We start from the raw sequence: 20,840 nt of genomic DNA, 5'->3' as shown, positions 1-20,840 counted from the left end.
ACTATGATTCACAGAGCTACTCTGCAAAGGCCGCCCAAGAATGGATGTCTGTGGGCTCTTTTTACTGTACATTTGCTCCAAGTCCCTCAATGTCTGCAATTTGTTCTACATACCACAAATACTCTGCTGCTAAAACCAAGGTATTTCAGCCTTTAAACTATAGAAAAAACTTTCATGTACAGCACTGGACCAGGCAGGTCTGTGACATTTTCTGTCAGTGTAATGAGAGTCTGGAAGAGCACTCAATATTTTCTTTCCTTTCTTTTCTCTTCCTTTCCTTTAAGCTAACATCCTTTTCCTGTGCCTGAGGGAGAAGGCAGTTGATAAAAGCCGAGTTCCTGTTCACAGATAAGTTTAGAAGGCAGGCAAGCTCAGAAGTTCCTTGAATAAGCTATATTCCTAGCACCTTTTTTTGCCCCCTGTCAGAGACGTCTGAGCCCCACACAGGAACCAGGCTCACATTGTTCGACAGCCACGGACGTTTCCACAGCAGCTGGGAGGGCCGAAAGCTCTTTCCGCTCTTTGTTACCTTTTTTTTTTTTTAATTTTTTCCTTCCTTCTTCCAGCTTTCCAGTTAAAGAATATTGCTAGGGCATTTCTGAGGTAATTCAGGCTGAGCTTCAGAGAAAAGAGCAAGAGGCAGGTGTAAGGGGGGGGAGAAGCCAGGATGCTGGTGAGGCTTTTGCTGGTCTGCAGCACGGTGGGACTGGCGGAAGGCACAGCCCATCATGGATATCGGGATGGCTCCGGGCACAGTTTGGAGCCACGAGTCCATGAGACCCCTGCACGCCCCCAGAGAACTCTGCCACACCAAGGAGGTCACTGGGAGGACACTCAAAACTACCCCTCAAGTGTGATCTCACATCAGGAAGAGAGAGGGGATTTTGGAGCTGCGAGCCCACAGCCCCGGAATGGGTAAGTACCTCAACATGTCTTTTACACATAACGAGAGTGCAACCTCTCTGATACTACATATTCTGCTGGTACAGGACTGTTTTCATTAGAAGTTTCTCATTAAAATACACTAGATTTTAGGGGCCAATCTATATGCAAACAAGAGTGGTTTAAATGCTTTAACTACACAAAGCTGAATTGCCTGTGGAGGATGAAACCACAGATGGGACCAGCTGTTTGCTTAATCTGAGGTAACAGAATGGGGTTAGAGGTGTGCACACACCTGGCAGAGGTGAAGCCTCCCAGTTCTGCCAGAAACAAAACTCTGCTTCTGGCAAAGCAGAAGTAGAGGATGTTAATTCACTGGCTGTTTCTTATCATAAACCAACGCTGATTATTTCTGCTGAGCATGGCAAACTTTACCCATGAGCAAAATGTGCCTGCCTGCAGACTCAGGCCTTGGATATGGAGAGAGAAAGAGAATGGCAGGATGTTAGCAAAATAAAAATAGTGAGGAGTAAATATAACAAAGTAAGGAATAATGAATAAACATGAAAATTACTACAAATTTCACATCCTCACCCCCTTCCAAAGGTTTTCATGCCAGCAAAATGCTTTTCATGGTAATCTGTAGTAGAAGAGTAGCCATTCTGAGAACAAAATGCACTTCACTAGAAATATTCCCAAACCCTATGATTTGTGTTTTACAGGGCATGTAAGTAGGTCTCTAAATGTTTAAAATAGATGAAAACCAAGCAGGACAGTGAATGAATCTTTTATAGCCTTGATGGATGGGTACAGCAGAGACCTGTTCAGGAGAGCTGAAACAGCAGCACACTGAGTGCTGTTCACAGCTCAGTGCTTTAGGATGCCCTGGTATTTTTCCCTTTAAATGCTCCTGAGGAAAGGGAAAAAGTGAGGTGGAAAGAGACTATAAAACCTTGCTCATGTCATGCTTCCCTTTCATGCAAACTGAAGTATGCAATCCTGTTTCTAACCTTATGTACATGCAAAATGAAGGGCTCCCTTCTGCACATAACAGGGTGAGTGTATGAAAACCTTGCTGTCTTCCACACTACATCTCCCCACAAATCTGTACCTCCCCCTAAAGCCCCGAGGCACTTCCTAAAGCCTGCAAGGCTTCCTGATGGGTAGTGCTCAATAATGATAATGTGCTCTGTTAATCAACAAACTCCTGGTTAATGCAGTTCAAAGGAAGGAAACAAGGCCCAAGGGGTACTCTGGGCTTCCAAGTTACACTGCAAGGTGGTAATCACTTGACTGCTGGTTGAAATGCCAAAAACATTCTGAAAACTCCCAGTACTGTGAAAATTCAATGCTGCAAAAAGGTCAGCATTACAGGTTAGCAAGGTGCTGTAATACACTTTCCCAATCAGGATTTCTTCCTTGGGTCTGCAGCTCTGTTCAGCATCAGCTTGTCTAATTCAGCTCAGTACCAGCCATGACTCAACCTGATTTCCTCCCAAGGAGAGAAATACTTCCTTCTTTTATGGAGATAGCTGCATAATGAGTGAAATCATGTGGATGACTACAGACAATCCAAATCCAGCCTGGCAGTAGCTTTAAGATATTTTTTGTTTTGTAGAGTTGTGGCACTTACAGCACACACAAGGCCAGGCATCTGCTAGGTCTCAGGAAAGAAATTTGAGACTTTGAGAGTAATTATATCTAAAAGTAAAGGGAGAGAGGGTGAATAAAAAGAGACAACACAATTCTTCTTGTAACCACACTCCAAATTCTAAAATGGTTGAAGCAACACACCTTCAGAGCATAAAGTCCTCGTGTGCCTGTCAGCTGCTGTGGCTGCAGTACCCTGCTATGCACAGACAAGATGCTGTCATGGATCTGGCATTTCCTCCCTACAAGTGTGACACATTCCCTGGAAAAAAACATCAGAAACAGGTTTCATATCTCTCAAGAAGAGAACAAGAAGAAAAGCATCAGGAGTTAAATGGGAATTGGGAGATAAAGAGAGACAAAGACATGCCATAAAAAGGTGTGACAGACATGAATAGTGGTAGCTACAGACAGGAATAGTAGTTACAAAATATTCTTTTATTTTTAAAAAATGTAGAGTATAATTTTTCATATTGCAGTTATTTGAATAATTGAGATAATCCTGACTAAGTAGTGCAAGGCATTAGTCAGAATTCTCTGGTTTTTGTTTCAACATGTGACTTATTAGATCCCAGTCAAATCCTTGGATATGTTATTTTGCAAATTCCTCTATGAATAACAGGATTTTTTCATGTAAGAGTTTTAAAATATACATCAGTAAGAAGTCACTGGCCTTCAGAGGAAGAACTAGGTAATAGTTTAGCATTTCAGCTGTTGCTTATATCTGAACAAATAGAAGAAACTCTGCATGTTCAAGTGGACAAGTGTCCATACATGTACAAAATCAAAATTATCAAAAGAAGCCAACTTTCCAAAGAAAAACAACTTGTATGCTCCTTTTCTTCCCAGCAGCTGTGTCTCATATGAGCTGACTGGTTTGACTTCAGCTGTTTTATTCTGCTGAGGTAAATGGATCCACACGTACCCAAAACTTTCAGCAAAATTAAAAAGGGAAATTAAGAGACCTGTACATCAGGAACAGTCAGGCTCCCAACTCAGATTTCATGCACTTAGTGCTGTATTTCATTAAAGAAACCAAGACAAATGAAGCGTGTAAAAGGCACATGCAAAGCCCAAAGCTGCCTGTACCCTCAGTTAGCCTGATCTGTCTGTCAAGTAAACCAGATCACTTAAGCATTCCAGGCTAAAAATAATCTTAGGAAAAAACAGAGGTTATTTTTAACCTTCCCCCTCAGTAGCCACACTGCCAGAGCCAGGCCCCAGGTGGATGGCTCACCCTGCAAGGGAGAAATGGAAGGTGGTGGTGCAATGGGAAGGAGCACAGCAACTACAGCTGGCACCCCATCTATCCAGAGTCTCACAGAACTTCTGTTTCCAGAAGTGTGATCATTGCCAAGTGGCCCCTGGTCTGGTTCTGCCCTCAGCTGGGTAGGTGGTTCATTTTTCCTTCTTTATTTTTAATCCACAAACAGACAGTGTCATCTCCTGGGATTTTTTTTACAACATACCAGCGAAAAATGGAAAAACAAAATAAAAAAGTTCCCAAATTCCACTACCTAATCTATTAAATAGGCAAGGCAGAAATCTTTAACTTAAGTAATTTCTTAATTTCATTAAAATATTTTGAGTTTTGGACACACAATTCTGTGAAGCCACCCTTGATTAGAGGAAGGTTTCTGGATGTCAGTCAGGTGTGTTATCTCTGGAACACTCACCTCTTCCTCCCATTCCCCATCAAGGAGCCACCAAGAATCAGGCCTGTTCTTGTGACTACCCAGTGTGTCAAAACATGTAACTATCCTCCCAAGTGTGCACAAGCAGAGAAAACCCAAATCACTTTTTCTAAGGAAAGTCAATGTTCAATCTTAATAGCTTATTATCTTTTGTCTGCTTTTACAGGAAGAATCTATTAATTTAATTAAGACCAGTTTCACAGTGACTCATCTATTTCTTCAAAACAAGGCAGGTGCTTTTGTAGGAAGCTTATGGGATACTGAAATTTCCCACCAAAGGGGCATAGAACATATGCTTAAAATAAAACAGTGTGGATGAAGTGCAGCTAAAAGTGATCTTCAGCCCCCGACATCCTGTGAAACAGTGGAACAGCCACTGACTGCTCAACAATAGCTTTTGCAGTGCCAAGTGCATCAGCAGAAGCAATGGTTTCCTATCAAAGTTAGGCACTTGGCTCCTTTCAGGACTTCAGGAAATTCTCAATACTTGGCTGTCATTGAGCAGCTCAGCTACAGGTGGAACAGCTCCCCATTAACCTGCTTGATGCAAATGACACAGCTCCATTCCACACAGTGCAGGAGCTATTGAACCCTCTGTGCCCATGGGATAGATTTGTTTCACAGCTCATTACTGCAATTAATTTCTTCAGCAGATAGCAAGGGAACTCCTGTTTCAGCACAGCCACAGAACCACCATCAGCACTGTCCCCACCTGGACCCAACACCTTCCTGCCTGTGTGGGTCAGTGCCCCTTGAACAAGTGACCAGGGGGCAGCCCTGAATGAACCTCCCCTCGTGTCCCAAACACAGTCAAGGCAACCCTTGTTGCATGCTGCCTGCACCCTGAGCAGTGGGAAGCTTGGCTTCTCAAGCAGCTTTTACTCCCTGGCATCAACACAGGTGTGCCAAAGGGTGGCCACTGGCTGCAATTCCTGCTTTCAGATCAGGTCTGACAAAGGAGTGATCAGGCTGTACTAGGGGTGAACTTAAGTCTGCAGGAATCAAAGGATAATATCCAAGTGTAAGCTGCCCTCTCAATGGGCTGTAGAGCTTCCATTGCAGGGGGGATAACAGAAATGAGGTAATGGCTGTGGATGCTCTTGAAGAGGAAAAACCTCTTGCATTTACTTCTCTGAACTAGTTTGTACAACAGTTGGATTTGGCTCAAAACCAGCTCCCAGTCAAGCCTGCTGTTCCTTAAACTCTTGCTCCCAGTTCTGGACTGCATTTGCTCTGAAAGTCTTCACTGCACTATGGTTTTAGGACATCCTGCAGGACAGGACTATCCCAACTGATAGCAGTCTAACTGCTGGAATACACATTGCATTTAATCTGGGTCATTCAGGGAAATTTCCACTACTGCATGGAAGCCCACATGTTTGAAACTACCATTGCCACTCTTTTCAGTCCAGTTTATTAAGATGAACTGCAAATTAACCTGTCTTACCCCAGTGAAAACAAGGGTGTTTCACGGGATGAGACACAGGAAGATCCCAGACCCTGCCTAGAGGGAGTTCTACTCCCTTTTGGAGTTTTCCTGAGAGAAGGATAGAGAAATAGAGTTTCTGCTGTTTGTTTCTAATACAGGGCTGCTGGCTGCCTGGGAAGAGCTGAAGAATTCACAGACCACCAGGCATCACTTGTCTGCTAATTAAAAACCCAGCGGCACACCATGCTGCTTTGGAGAGCCAGTGCCTTCCCCAAGAGCTGAACATTTCCTGTATTCCAGAAAATATAAAAAGATACATCTGTCTCAATACTGACATGCACAGTCTTAGTTTAGATTAATTTGTGGTACTTTATTTCTGTTTTATTGAGGTTGCTTTTTCTTGTCAGTGAGAAATCGGCACTGAGGGAAAAACCAACCACAGCTAAAGCCTCATTCTTATATTCATCTTCAACTGGTATAAATCAAAAGTCATTCTGTACAAGTCAGTGGAAAATCACTTGTTTGAAATAACATTCTTCTACTACCTGCCTATAGCACACTAAGCAGGAATCATTGCTTATCTGATGCCTTTTGTGCTGCATAGGAAGATGTTACAGTCTTGAAAAGTTTTGCACACTGTGAGTAGTAGACATAGGCATGGCTAGGCAGGAGTTTTCAAGGCAACTATAGACACTGGGTTCCTTGAGAATTGATATCTGAGGAAACTGATGGTGAAGAACAACTCAGTTGGACCAGTACAGCCAAAGGAATAACAAAACTTATGGAAAACATCCCAATATCCTGAATTCCTGGAGCTTTTGCTCAGGCAAAAATTCCACTGACCTAAGAAGCATCTAAAATTTTGCACTGCAGTGCCAATCAAGAGAGCAAAGAGAACTAAAGTATGTCAGTCCCTCACTGAGCTGGGGAGCATTACTCACACTCACTCATGCTGTAATTGTATGAAGGAAAGACACTACCCCCTATTCATCTGGGTAGAGTCAATTACTGCAGAGAAGCCATCTAACCTTTTCTCCTGCTTCTGTGGGCTTTATTTTGTTTCCCATGATAGAAGGTGGCCCAGTCAAACCCCAGAATCAGAGAAAGAACTGCCCCCATTTTGCTGTATTTCAGTAAAGCAGAACTAGATCTAATGCAAGAAAAAAATCCTTTTGGTATCAGTTTCTAAACACCTGAAACTTTGATATAAAAAGAGCTTGAGCTAACCTACATTTCCTGAATCTTATTTAAATACAGAATGCTTTGTCATCAGATATATTTAACCTCAGACATAAGAATACAATTGCCTCAGAATTAGACAGAAGTGAATAGATGTGAGTGAAGATTCTATTTAATAAGATTATAATTAGAATGAAGTCTAGGGAGAAAAACCAACAAAACCACAGTCTAGCAAAGAAAATTACTAAAGCACTTTTTCCTGGTTTATAAAAAAAGAGATTAATTTCCTTGTCATGTGAACCAGGAAAAGCCTGGAACATATGCAGCCCTGAATTTCTGAGGGTCCCCTCAAGCATTGCTCTAACCTGCAGCATTGTGATAAACGTTCCTGGTCACCAGATTACAGGGAAGGCTTTTCTGCTCTCCTCACATGAACAGTTTCTCTGTCCCTCTCTCTCTGTGGCAGCAGAAGCTTGCACCAAAGAAAACTGTATTAAAGAGAATAATAGAAGGTGCTAAGTTGGTTACATATTCAGTGAATGAAGTGACTTAGTTACAAAGACGAGAAAAAACTCAGCAGCAGAACACAAAGCTGCTGTGTTCCAGAAACCAGCTCAAGAAAGAAAGTGCTATTTGTGAAGGAACAGCTCTTTGAAATGTCACAGTCTGATTCAGAGCCTTTGGTGCCAGAGAAGTCCTGCTTGCCTCACTGAACTTTAGATCAAGCCCTTCTCAGTCTTTTACTCTGTTACACTTAACATTGAAGAATGACATATTTTCTCTCAAGGTTAATCTGTTAAGGAATATTTTTAGTTACAGATAGCAAAGTTTCCCTAAAGGAAGTATTTGACCAGTTGTAAAAAAAATACTGTAATAGAAGTATTTGGGCACATGTATCTATTTGGCAGCTCATTACAGGCTTTATCTACTTATTTGAGGAAAGAATAAACTTTGATAAGTTTTATGGAACTCAAAACCTCAGTTTTTTGTGATTAAAACAAAATCATGGTATTACATAGCCCTTCAGCTCCACAAGTACATCTTTAAGATCAAGTGAGAGAGAACAAGTGAATATATAGTAAAAAAAAATGGACATAAAGAACTGCCACCAGCATTAAAGGAGGTTTTGCTTCAGAGTCCATCATATTCCCTTTCCCCCCCTTGTGCCAGTAATTCTGCAGAATACTAGTAACTATCCAAAGCAGGCATCAAGTTGGGATCAACCACTGATTGAATTTCTGATACAACATAACCCCTTTCTACGAGTGGGATGCCCACCAGGTACCTCCAACACATTAACATGTTTTGAAAAGGAATCCTTGTGTTTCCTGTTCCATGTGTGTGCACTTCCTGTGCAAATACAGCAAAAGCACTCACAGCCCCACAGTGCCTCATTCTTGCTCACACAGGTTGATGCATGAGCACGTATTGCTGTGCTCTGTGTGGCTGACATGACTTCAAGGACTTCTTGGGAAGGACTTGCATGTGGTGGGAAAAAAACCCTCAGCCCAGATGATGATTCACTGGGTGTGGACTGTTTTCATTAGGAAAGAACAAAGCCCTGAAGCCAAGAATCCTGTTTTAAAAGGAGGTTTCCACACTGAAGCAGACTCCTGCCTGGATCTGGCAGGCATCCTGCTGGCAGGGGCAGGGATCCTGCACCGAGCAACAATCCCAGCGAGCTCCAGCAGCAGTGCCTGGGCACTTCCCCTCCCCAGGAAAAGGAGAGAGCATTTGAGGGGGAAAGCCTCTCCCAGTTAAGCTTTGCCAAGCACATAAGACAGGGCAGCCCACAACCAGGTCCCTGTTCCAGAGATATTTAACTGACACCAATCACCAGAAAAGGGCCACAACCCTTAAAGCCTGGAGACTTAGGCACACCTTGGAGGCAGATGGCACCACAGCACATCTGCTGGTCTGCTGGTTTTACTGAGTGGTTTTACACACTGACACAAGCTAAGTGTTTGACTCTGGAAGAGTAATACTTCAATAAAAATTTGAGGATTTGTCTTCTAGTTCAGTCCCATAAGAACCATAACTCCCATTCATTACAGGCCCAAAATTTCCCTCAGTCACTTGCAAAGGCCTCAAAGCCACAACTCAAACAAGTTGTTTTGGCTGGAAATCACAACAAAGGCAGCAGCCTCCTTTCCTGCCCTGCTTTCCCAGCACTGCAGGCTTTGCCAGGTTCCTGCCCTTGCTTCTAACAGATGAAGAGTTTTGCTTGCCTGAGTGCTTGCTGTAATCTCAATCATGTTTTCTTTAAGAAACAGGGGAGCAAAACAGGCTATGGCCCAAGCAAGGCTGGTGAACTGTTCCCAGCCAGCCCAGGCTGTCTGTACTTCCATCCTGATATTTCCAGCTTCCTCCCCTTCTCCTGGCTGCTGCAGTGCCAGCTTCTGCTTTTGTGCAGACTCGGTTCCCCATTGTTTCACCAACTCCCTGAGAGGGGCAAACTTTTTCCATATATGCTGATAGTTGGAGATTTGGTTCCTGTACTCCCATTTAAAAATACACTGCCTAAAGTTCAGCTGTTTCCATTATACTTATTACTTGTCACTTCCTGCCACTTCTGGTCTTGGATTTAACCATCAAACTTCAGCCAACACTCCACTGCCAAGTCTTGACTGTAAAGGAAGAGGCTCACCTGCACTCTGGGATTAACAGCTGCCTATGAAATTCTGACTTGGAAAATTAATCAGACTATGAAAAAATCACTCGTCCTTGCAGATTCTCTGCTGCTTAAAGTGTAACTCTGAAACTTCATATTAAGTTCCCTCCACAGGGTAGTTAGAGCAATCCCTTCCCAGCTAGAGAATCAAGGACACCCATTACCCAAAAAGCACAAACAACAGCGAGGGAAAAGGGGCAAGCCAGGGGGCTGAGACCTCATAGCCTGGGGCTGTGGTTGGACAACTGACCCCAATGTGTAGATGAACCAAAACTTATAAAAGTGTAAAAACTTGTTACCAGGATACATCTTGGATTGGACTTGGGTGTAGCCCCAACCAAGCTCTTGCACTGCCCAATGTGTATCCTTTCAATAAATACCTGTTTTATTCCTTTTGCTCTGTTTAGCCTTTGTTCAGCCTTTGGACCACTGGAAAGATGAGCCTTTCCAGGCATCAGAAGTGTAAATCCTTTCTTCTCCAATATTATTTTCCTGCAGATGTTGGGAGAAATTATTTTGAAGCTAGACTATTTAATAAAATCCAATCACTTACTATATTATCATCTTGAATAAGTAATACTTAGGAAGATATTATTAATGGAGTTAATGTTGGATTAAGCAGTCTCCCTCAACCTGATGAGTCAGCCATTAGGCATCTGAAATGGCAAAATGCCTAGAAAGACAATTTGACATTTAAAGTGACATTAACCCACAGGTTATCGTGGGTTGGACATTTCTCCTGCAAAATGAAAGGACTGGAAATGGAACTAATGCATCAAAGTTCAGACAATCAGCCCTTTCGTAACAAACTCTGATAAACATCTCAAATGAAAACAAATGAATTGGGAGTGGAGGGAGAAGGTAGGAAGCATTTTCCACTTTCCTCATCATACAGCTGGGAAAAAATACAAAAGTAAAAATAACGGCCCTTCTGCATTTTACTTTTTCTTGGCACTGTTACAGGCAAAGACTTAGAGACCTACTGCAAACTCTTTTCCCATGTTTTTCTTCCATTAGGAACTGGTGCTCCTTCACACAGTCCCGGCTGGTCACATACATAGAAGCCTGCATGAAGGAGAAGTACATTGTCAACTCCCAACAGCCCTGCCCAAACGGAGCCCCAGACTGCCAGAAGATCATGTAAGTGTCCTAAATGAAACCAGGGAAGAAAACAGAATTTTCTCTGGAGTCTCTAAAGGATGTTTTCAACAGTACTGAAGCCTCATCATTATTTCTAGGGGAGTTTTAAACAAATTTCTGTCTTCCTTGGTATCTGTGATGTTTTGAAAAAATGTATTTAATAATAAAACACTCTCTACACCTCATCAGAATACTACAGAAGTTCAGGATCAGTCCAAATTTGGTTGCAAAGAACACTATTACAGTAAATCTAATGCCCAGATCCTTCCTCCCCAGGTACAGGACAGCTCTGAAGCCAGTCTACCAAGTGAAACAGAAGGTTTTGAAATCTTTGCAGTGGAAATGCTGCCCTGGATTTATTGGCAAGGACTGTGAACAGCGTGGTAAGCAAAGCTGGAGAACAAGTATAGGAATGAATAACTAATTGCCAGGCACAATGGCAAGAAATGAACTTGCCAATTTTTCTCCTTTTTTTCAGAACTGATGCCTTGTTTTTTTCAGTCTGCTATATCCCAAATCACTGATACTTTGGGGCAAGAGCAGTTGTAATTAGCTGCAATTAATAGTTAAACAGTTTAGCTAGTTATTTTTCTGTTAACAACACCTTTGTAATCTTTACACATGGAGAAAGTTATTAATTTGCTGGAAAGCCTGTTAGATGTCCATCTTAGACAAGACCACCTAGGAATGCCTAATTTCAGGTAGAAACTGGTGACATCACTAAGATGTGAAATGCCCTATGGTCAGACACAGGATGAAATCATCTGACTTGGAAATCCCAAGGTGCCCAATTCAGAGGAGAGGGCAGCCTTCACTCTGCATTGCTCCTCCTCTCTGCTTACCCTGGCTGCAAAGGCACTGGCTCCTCAAGCAGGGAGCAGCTCTACAGCACAGGCAGGAACAGTGCCCAGGCTGTAACCTCCATGGAAGCTCCAGGAACAGCCCTTAGTGAAGTACTGCAATCCACTCACTGCTGAATAAAGCAGTGGGGGCAGCAGGTTGAGGGAGGGGATTTTGCCCCTCTGCTCTGTCCTCCTGAGACTCCACTGGAGTCCAGCTCTGGGGTCCCCACCTTCAGGACATGGACCAGTTGGAGTGAGTCCAGGAGCACCTCTATGGAGGCAGACTGAGAGAGCTGGGGCTGCTCAGCCTGGGGAAGAAAAGGCTCCAAAGAGACCTCAGAGCACCCTTCAGTACATAAGGGGGCTACAAGAGAGATGGAGAAGGACTTTTCATATAGTCGTGTAGGTATGTAGTGGTAAGACCAGGGGAAATGGCTTCAAACTGAAATAGGGCAGGTTTAGATTAGGAATTAGGAGGAAACACTTTACTGTGAGGGTGGTGAGGCACTGGGGCATGTCTCCCAGAGAAGCTGTGGGTACCCCAGCTTTGGAAGGGTTCAAGGCCAAGTTGGATGGGTCTCTGAGCAGCCTGGTCTAGTGGGAGGTTCCCTGCCATGGTGAGGGGTTGGCAACTAGATATTTTTGAAGCCCCTTCCAACCCAAACCATTCTATGATTCTATGCAGTTGCTAATAAAGAGAGAGAGGAGACAGTGTGGTTTAAAAAATCAGTGGGTTTAAAAATGGCACTGGCAAGATTTAGCAAATAATACTCAAAAAGCAGAATTTAAACAGATTTAAGAATTTAAATGGAATTAAGGGACTTTAAATGGATAAAAGGTAATTCCCTCTAGCAATCAAGGCAACCATAACGAAAAAGGCAAATTTGTTTGAAAATTTTTCCATAACCTACATCGAACTCACCTACATAGATAAAAATCTCAGTGGATTTAGTTTTTCTTCACATATAACTTTCATTTGTGGGCTGATCTCTAGGTGGTAAACTTCATGATGTTAGAAAGATATTACTAAACACAGTGCAACTATTTTAGTCTCTATTGCTAGTTACACTCACTGATCAAAACCAGCTCCTCATCATTATCTCTTCATTTGTACTGTATCATTCATTGTTGTTGCCACCAGAATGTTCAGGTAACTGTGGAATAAGGAAGAGGAATTTTCAGACCTCTAGATGGAACCCCCAGAAAAGAAAAAAGTCGCATCTATTTGAAATAGACTAATTTCTTATGAGCAATAATTTGGCATGATTTAAAAATCCCCATGCTATACTGCACTGCCATGTATGCAATGTTGTTTGCTAGTGCAAGGAAAATAATTTCTCCAGAGGTGTTCTTTCCCCAGGAAGCCTGTCTCCACACCAGTTACACAACACATGAAATTCCTGTGTGGTCTTGCTGAACTGTAGTAGTTTGTGCATCTAAAACATTTTCACAGCTGTATCATATCTCAATTGCAGATCCTAATTTTATTCTGGTGCCAGGAGCTGAAACTGAAGGGCGAGAAGAAGAGTTCTCAAACCACAGTATGTGCTTGAAATTATTTTCCTTGTCATCCTTTCACCTCTCAGTCAACAATCAGAAAAAAATAAACAAAAAACAAAACAAAAAAACTGCAACAACAACAAAAAAATCCCCTGCCTGGTCATCAGTGGATGCCAGCTGGTGCAGAGCCTTACCCCTTTTTGGCATGGATGTTAACCCCTTGCTCTGCCAGGTGGGTGCACAGGACAGCATATCATGCTCACAAATCTACTAGAAAAACAATCCACTGAAAATGCTGGTTTAGAATGGCCCCCCAGTAGCTCTGAGATTACAATTACAAGATAGCATAGATTTGTATCTCAGGCACTGCACCTTACCAGTGTAAGTACCAAGAAGCACCTTCCCTTATCACCTGGAAATGGTGTGACTTGCAGTGTTATTAAGTGCCTTTCAGCAATTAGCTTCAGAGAAGTATTGCACACTTGGAAATCCACAGCTTAATTTTGCAGGCATTTATTTAGAAAAACATCAGCTAAAGGGCCACTCCATGAGTCACCTCTGACATGCTCCTGATTCCTCAGTGGAATGTCTCAATTGCTCTTTCATCACCTCCTTTCATTCCAGGCTGTTAAAACTTACCATCCTTTCAGCCAATGGCTTGAAAAGAGTTAGTATTGCAAAACATTTTTATGGCATGGGGAGATTCCTAATTAAGAGCATTTTATTGCCTCATGGTTTTTGTAGCTAAAGTTATCTGCAAATATTTGAATATATTAGGTATCCATCACTGTTGAAAAAAAATCATTGCAGATGAACTGCAATTTAAGGTACCAGAATCAACAGACCACCTAAATCCTACCACAAAATTTTCAGAGTGAAAACCAGACAGGTGTTCTCAGAGGTCTTGCATGAATACCTGTCACCTGGTCGCTGCACTCCGTTGCATGACTTTGTTTTTCTAATCTTGTGACTAGTGTCAACATCAGTGGATGCAAGAGAAATGTTCGAAGTCATTCAAAATCATGAGGCTTTACTGGATGATCTTCAAAGTGATATTCATCAAGCAGCCAGCACCTTAGTTGACTTACAGAGACTAATTGAAAACAACGGTACAAGCATGGTGTTAGAAGTGAACCAGAGCAATTCAGGTGAGAGGTCTGATGCAGAATTATCAGCCCCTGATAGGCCCTGTGAAACCACACAGATAAGAAAAAAAAAATGTGAAAGCAAGTATACCCTGATATTTGGTCTGTTGGTTGCTTCTAAAGAGAGAAAAAATGGGTGCAATCCCAATGCAAATGATTGAACCAAAGCATAACTAGTAATGGGAAATGAAAGGCACTGTTCAAAATATGCCTTAGTCACAGAATAAAGAGGTTGCTTATATTTAAAATTTGTTAACCTTACTATTCTGTGTCTATGGCATCTTCTCTTCTGTGAGGATACAGAGTTTAGATTTGTTCTTTTTCCATACTCATGCTATATACTCTGATGTGTGGAACAACACACTGGTGCTACACGAACAAATGAAATATTTGACCCATCTCTGGCACACTTTTTCTGTCATATACAGGAGTGGGGAAAAAAGAGCTGCTGAATTTAATTTACCATAGTGAGCCATTGTCTTGCAGAAGCATTCTCTAAGGATACAAACTACAGTACTCATTGAACTTCAAGGCACCTGAGTCTGAACTTTAAAGTTAGAAACTGAGCCTTAGTATAATTCTTATTTACTACTGCACAGATTTCTCAAGTTATTTGCTCTTGATCTGGAATATTCAGCTGTTAAGATGCTGTATAAACTTGTGAAGTTGAAAGCATGAGAAAAAGAACATTATGACACAATCAAAAAAGGAAGAGTCCACCAACTAAGAACTATTAAGAAAATGGACACTCATGGCCACTGGATAAAGCACCTGTGCAGGGCTTTCAAAAAGCACAATTTTTAATAGATAAACAGGGAAGGCAACACATACCCAAGTTATTTTCTGTGCACTCATAGACACCATGTGCTTTACAGTAACCTTGATTTAACACTAAGCTATTTTTGCAATTGTTGAAGTTTATCATGAGGTCAGATTCTGGGGAGTAAGATGGCAACTGCTATAGAAAAATGAACACTTGAGTTATCCTGCTTAGACTGTGTTCCAAAAGCAGAATTTTAATTTTTTTTTCCCAATTATTTTAACAGCTCATCAGGAAAGGCTTCTGCAGCAAGTTTTGTTTCCCCATGTGGAGAATTTTATAAGGAAACATTTTAACCCAATGTGGACAAGCTTCAGCAACAGCTTAGAGAACCTCTCCAACATAGTAAGAAACCTGTCCCATGATGTGGAAGCCAACAAGAAAAGCATTGAAAGATTCCAGGAGAGCACTGTGCCCAAGAAGGAATTCCAGGAGCTGGGAACTAAATTTGAATCAAAAGTCCAAGAAAACATAGTGAAAGTTGATCAGGCAAAAAGAGATATAGAGAACCAAGTGCAAATGCAGCACGCTAATATGCACTATAATCTCAGCATGATCAAGGCAGATATTGACACAAAACTCAAGAAGCTTCATAAGATACAGCAATCCCATTTCTTAGCTTTGAACAACAGCATAGCAAACACAAAACGAGAGCAAAACCTTCTTGAAAATAAATTGGAGGCTTTGAAAAAAAATTTAACAGAACTCTCTTTACATCATGGTCCCAAAGATGAAAACAGCCAATTAACCATCAAACATATGAATGACATTCTGTCAGGGCATGCAAAGCAGCTTAAAGAACTTTACATGGAGTCAGATGTGGCCTTTCAGAATATTGCCGTTTTAGAGAGGTGGTTTAAGGAGTTAAAGAAAAACATCTCAAAATACAGGCCAGAAGATCTTACAATAACTTTAGCTGAGAAATCTGTTATTATGGAAGAAAACAACGCAGCAATGGAAAGGCAGATATCAGAGCTCAATTACACCCTCTCAAACCTTCAGGAAAACTATTCCGATCTGCTGCGGTACATGGAGGAATGCAATTGCCAGAGAGTATCCGCTGACACTGATGGACTGGAGGAAGATCCCGGGAATAGCACTTATTCCCTTGAAGATACCCAGCCAAAGGACATGAAGCGCTTGGAGTCGGCTCTCAGAGATTTCTTCAAGAGTGAAATTGAAGAGCTCTCCTCGGCTATTCCGTCCATCCATCTGTCTCTGAACCTCCGCCAAGAAGAGAACAGACAGCTTCAGTCACAGGTTACGGCTTTTTCAGAAGACTTAGGCTTGCTGAAGAGGAAAGACGAAGAAATTCATCGACACATCAAGTATCTCAACAGTTCTTTTAGCTCTCTCTTGAAAGATGCAATGCGGCACGAAGAAGCCCTGGAGGCTTTATTGAGACATGAATTTCTGGATGTCTTTTTTGAAGATGATTTTAGTAGCCTAATACCATCAGTATTTCAGCTGCAAGAATCTCTCAGATACTTCTCAGATAAACTGCAAGAACAAAATGTGACTTTAGAATCTCTTATGAAGAGATTTCATCCCTTGGAGAGACGTCACCAGAATAATCATGATGCTCACACACCACCTAAACACCCCAAGGAGGAAACACAAACCTCTTCTACTCTACACGAAGCCAGCAGTCAACGCAGCATCATAGAACACATGGAACCTAACTATGAGGCTGCCAAAGATGACTCCTTGGATAGCTCAGCTTACAATGATATCATGACTCTGAAGAATGATATCAAACACCTGAGCCTGGCAATCAAGAGGCAGGAATCCAGAGGTGATGTGATTCTCTGCTGCAATCATACAATAGCAAATGCAATTGAGCCACTCAACATTTCTGTAGAAACGCTTTCTGCAGGTTTAGCAACCATGAAGCGGAATCTTGAGGAACATCTGGTGACTTTTAAAAAGCTATTTGGAAGTAATGAAGAATTAGGTGCCTCAAATACAAGTGTGGATGTCACAAAGATTCAGTCAATGCTGAACAAAAAAGGGAGAAGGCAACAGAAAGGTCAAGACAAGCCAAGAGACAAGAAAAGGCTTGAGAAGCACAGAGAAAATACACAAACGATAAGTGGAAGAAATACACTGCAGACAGAACTCGTGGACAAAGGTGTGTTCTTCTCTTTACTTGCTCATGGGCAGGTCTAGCTTCTTTCTGGGCCCTGTTGCAAGTTCCACTCACAGAGCACATTTTTATTACTTACGAGAACCATCAGGTATCTTGTGGGATGCTGGAGGGAGAAATTGAGAAATTCTGACATTACTTACATCCTCCCCCTCCACCAAAAAAAGCAGTTTGAGTAAGAACCAAGTTGATACTCTGCTGTATTTTGCTTCAGGCCAATAAAATTACTCCTGTTATAGCTGCTAGGAAATTTGCCTTGAAATAATTCAACTACACATGTTTAGAAACAAACAAAATGTATAGATGCTCATGTTAATACAGTAGGAGTCTTCTCTTTGGAAGCTGATGTGGAATGCTTCTTTTTCCCTGTTACATTGTTACTCAACTCTGGAAGGAGCCTACTCAAAGCACCAAAAAAGTCTCAAGGCAGACAGATGCATTAAATGAACTGCTATAACTTGCAGAAGTGGAACAGGCAGGACTGACCAGAGAGCACATTCTCTCTTGCAACTAAGCTTCAGAGACAAGCTCATGCTTCACTGGGACTGGCCAGTTTCCTTTCCCTGTAAACATGTGACCATAAGCACCTGGCAATTACAGCCACCACAGTTTAACACTGGCTTTTATGATTGCAGCCCTTGCTATGGAAAAATAACATAGAGCAAAAATCAGTCCCTTTAGGCATCTGTACTGCACAACTGTAGTTAAGACTGAATAAGCAGAGAACATATTCTTAACTAATTTATTTTTAGGACAGTAAAAGAGCTATTTTTTTCCCCCTGGGTGGTCCCAGCATTCCACTTTTCCAAGAGTCCCAGGGAATCACATTTGATCTACTGCAGAGCACATAACCATTTCCAGTGTCTAGCTTTGCAATGCAGCATACAAAAATCAGGTCTGACAGGGATTCACCTTATCTCCCATCCTGATGATCCTGGGGGGAAAAGAGCGCTCACTCACTGCTAAAATCCTGTTCCTCTTTCCTTTTCAGACTCATTGGTGGCATTCCATGTGGGATTCTCAGAAAGAAAGGATAAAGAAAAAACAGTGAGGTTTAATGAAACGTACCTGAATTATGGAAACAGCTATTTCTCTGAACATGGCCACTTTAAAGCACCACACAAAGGTGTCTACCTGTTTGTCATCTCTGTGGAGTTCAGCTCAGGACCAGCACTGGGACAACTCTCCTTCAGCCGTGGGTACAAAAGAACTCTCTCAAGCAGCCAGAGGAAAACCCCACATGGGAACACTGTGACTTCTTTTGCTATGGCAGAAATGGAGAAGGGGGAGACAGTGTGCTTTGAATTGCTGCAAGGTTCTGTAGTGAAACGAAGCCCACCTGGGACAACTATGGGTGGATTCCTAATATCTAAAACATGAGTAGTGACATTTATGTTTTATTAACCTCTTTCCATAGATGCAATGGATGCATTCACTATTGCTTCATCTGTGATGTATTCAATGCTACTGCATGTGTTTAAACATAGCACTACCCTAGGTTTGTCTCCATGCTTCTTTTCTAGAAGTGTTTGGCTTTTGATAGTTGCTTATGAGCAGCAATGGGATTTTCTTTCAAGTGAAAAGCTAATGGTTTGGACTCCAGATGTATCAGCACACACATTCCTAAACCCTTCCAATGTGAGAACTACATATAAATGTTTTATGGGACTTTCTTCATTTTTAACACAAATTTCTCCTTTCCCTTGGCAAAAGAATATCCTCCCAGGGCAAATAGCCCCATCAGTGGCAAGGAAAAAATGTTAGGTAGGACTGCACACTCTCCTGTTATGTGGATGGCACCTTAAAACCCAGAAGCCAGGGGAATTTTACCTTTTAGTTCTCTGTGGATCACAGACCATCTTGGAAACTTCTGCAACTCACTCCAGTGTTTCAGTCTGTGCACAACAGTAACACTAGAAGAGGTCCATCAAACCCAGTAAAATTAACTCTTGCCAGTATCTGCAAGTAAATGGCCCAGTCTTTGTTTCTGGGCTTGTGATGTATTTCAGCTACATTATAAAAATGTAAAGCATTGTTAAAATGAATTATATTTACATTTAGACACTAGGAAAATAACAATATTTTAAAAGTATTGGTGAAAATGCAGCTTACATCTAAAGTCAATCTTGAAGATTATCACAAATTCAGCCCAGAGTTCAGTATTTAGTAAATACTTTAGTACCAAGCAAGCAAAACTAAAACCAAAAGACAAGCTCATTGGTCTGCTGTCACTGCTGAATATAAATTTGTAATTAGAGTAAACCAAATAGTAAAAGTTTTGAAATGTGGAGGTGTTGTTGTTGTTTGGTTTTTTAATTTCCAAAACTTCAATTGACCATGCCTGGTCACGTCAAACTTTTCTTTTGTAAAATAAAACTTTCCAAAGACTTTCACTTTAAAGAAGTTCAAGTGTTTTTGTCTATCCTAATAACTTACAAAGCAATATTAATTAAATTTGCCAAAATGAAATGCACTTTGGAATTTCCAGTATTTTTTCATAAAGATACAAATTCTTATTATGTAAATTGCACCCTTTTAAGGTAGCATTTTTTAACAAATCTATTCTGCTGTTAAGAATTTTCTCCCCACCTACCTATATTCTATGCAATACTAAACCATCATTAATTGTTAAAAATGCCCAACACATCAGTACCAACACACAATGCACTTAAAGCTACAGTTTGACAAGCAGACAATACATATCTTTTGAAATAAAGCTACAGAGCAATTTCAGCTACTTGTTGGAGATTGCTCAGACTTGCGAAGATGTTTTCTCTATCCTGAAAAATCCAAGAAAAAAAACAAAAAATGCTCCTTATCTCCTGGCCAATGACCCACTTTTGCTCAAAGTATATGAGGGAAGAAAGAGAAGAATAGAATGGAAGATGTGAAATGAAGGAAAGTATAAAATTAGGTTTTCAGTACAAAGCTTCCATCCTGGGGTGACTTGGATGGGTTTTTAGCAGTTTCTCCAATTGCTGCCTTCTGTGGTGGCAGCATTCTGCAGAGCCAGACAAAGTGTGCTGCCTAGGTCAGGGTGGTTCAAAGAAATCTCATCTTGAGTGCACACCAATCCTGCACCTACCAGCCAAGTTCCACAAATAAGCACTGCTGGGGAATACGTGTACATTACACATGGGGGATAAAATATGCATATATATTCCTAAACACTCTGTTCTTAGAGCTCTGACAGAAAGCTTCAACTGGAATGAAAACCACTTGGAAATGGACACAGGAGGTAGCAGAGAGCATGGCAGTTCATCCACGCAGGAATTCTACAGGTTTGGTCCCCTTCCTTGTGCTTACCAGAATTTACTTTTGTTAAAGAACGTGCCAGATGAGTTCAGAGAATACTGACTCCAGAGTGAACAAAATGTTAATTTAAAGATGTTTCTGTATTTAAAGACATCTTCAAACATGCGCTTAAGTTAGCCTCCTGCACATACAAAGAAGACACACTTGACTGAAAGACTAATCTTTAGACTATGAGGTAAAAAATTAATGAAAGACAATGGGTTAAATCACTCTGCCATAAGCCAGGAAGACTGACTTCCTTCTCAAGCAGCAAGAGAAGGATGATTAATCTACTGGGCTGTGGTTTTGTTTGTTCAAAGCAATAAACCAGCTTTTTCATAAGCCTCCATCTGTACCACTCCTGCATTTTTTTGGTGGGATGGTTGTTTGGGCTTTTTTATTAGATTAACACAGCCACATCACTATGACCTTTATTTTAGGCAAAATA

At 41.4% G+C, this 20,840-nt stretch overlaps 1 protein-coding gene across 2 annotated transcripts; it reads left to right on the top strand.

The window, feature by feature from the left end:
* Positions 1–356: 356 nt before the first annotated feature.
* On the top strand, positions 357–19,070 carry MMRN2 (multimerin 2). 2 transcript variants are annotated; one of them, XM_079312340.1, is made up of 7 exons: positions 357–915; positions 10,523–10,645; positions 10,922–11,028; positions 12,963–13,028; positions 13,962–14,135; positions 15,179–17,083; positions 18,090–19,070. In XM_079312340.1, the coding sequence occupies exons 1-7, from the start codon at positions 668–670 to the stop codon at positions 18,476–18,478; spliced, it is 3,012 nt and encodes a 1,003-aa protein (XP_079168466.1). In that variant the 5' UTR covers positions 357–667; the 3' UTR covers positions 18,479–19,070. The 2 variants fall into 2 exon arrangements, with proteins under 2 accessions (XP_079168466.1, XP_079168467.1); XM_079312341.1 differs by lacking the exon at positions 13,962–14,135 and having other exon boundaries at positions 820–915; positions 18,090–19,058.
* The last annotated feature ends 1,770 nt before the right edge of the window (positions 19,071–20,840 follow it).

Source organism: Erithacus rubecula (genome assembly GCF_903797595.1).
Source record: "Erithacus rubecula genome assembly, chromosome: 9".
Lineage (NCBI taxonomy): Eukaryota > Metazoa > Chordata > Aves > Passeriformes > Muscicapidae > Erithacus > Erithacus rubecula.
This window is presented reverse-complemented; position numbering and strand designations above follow the sequence as displayed.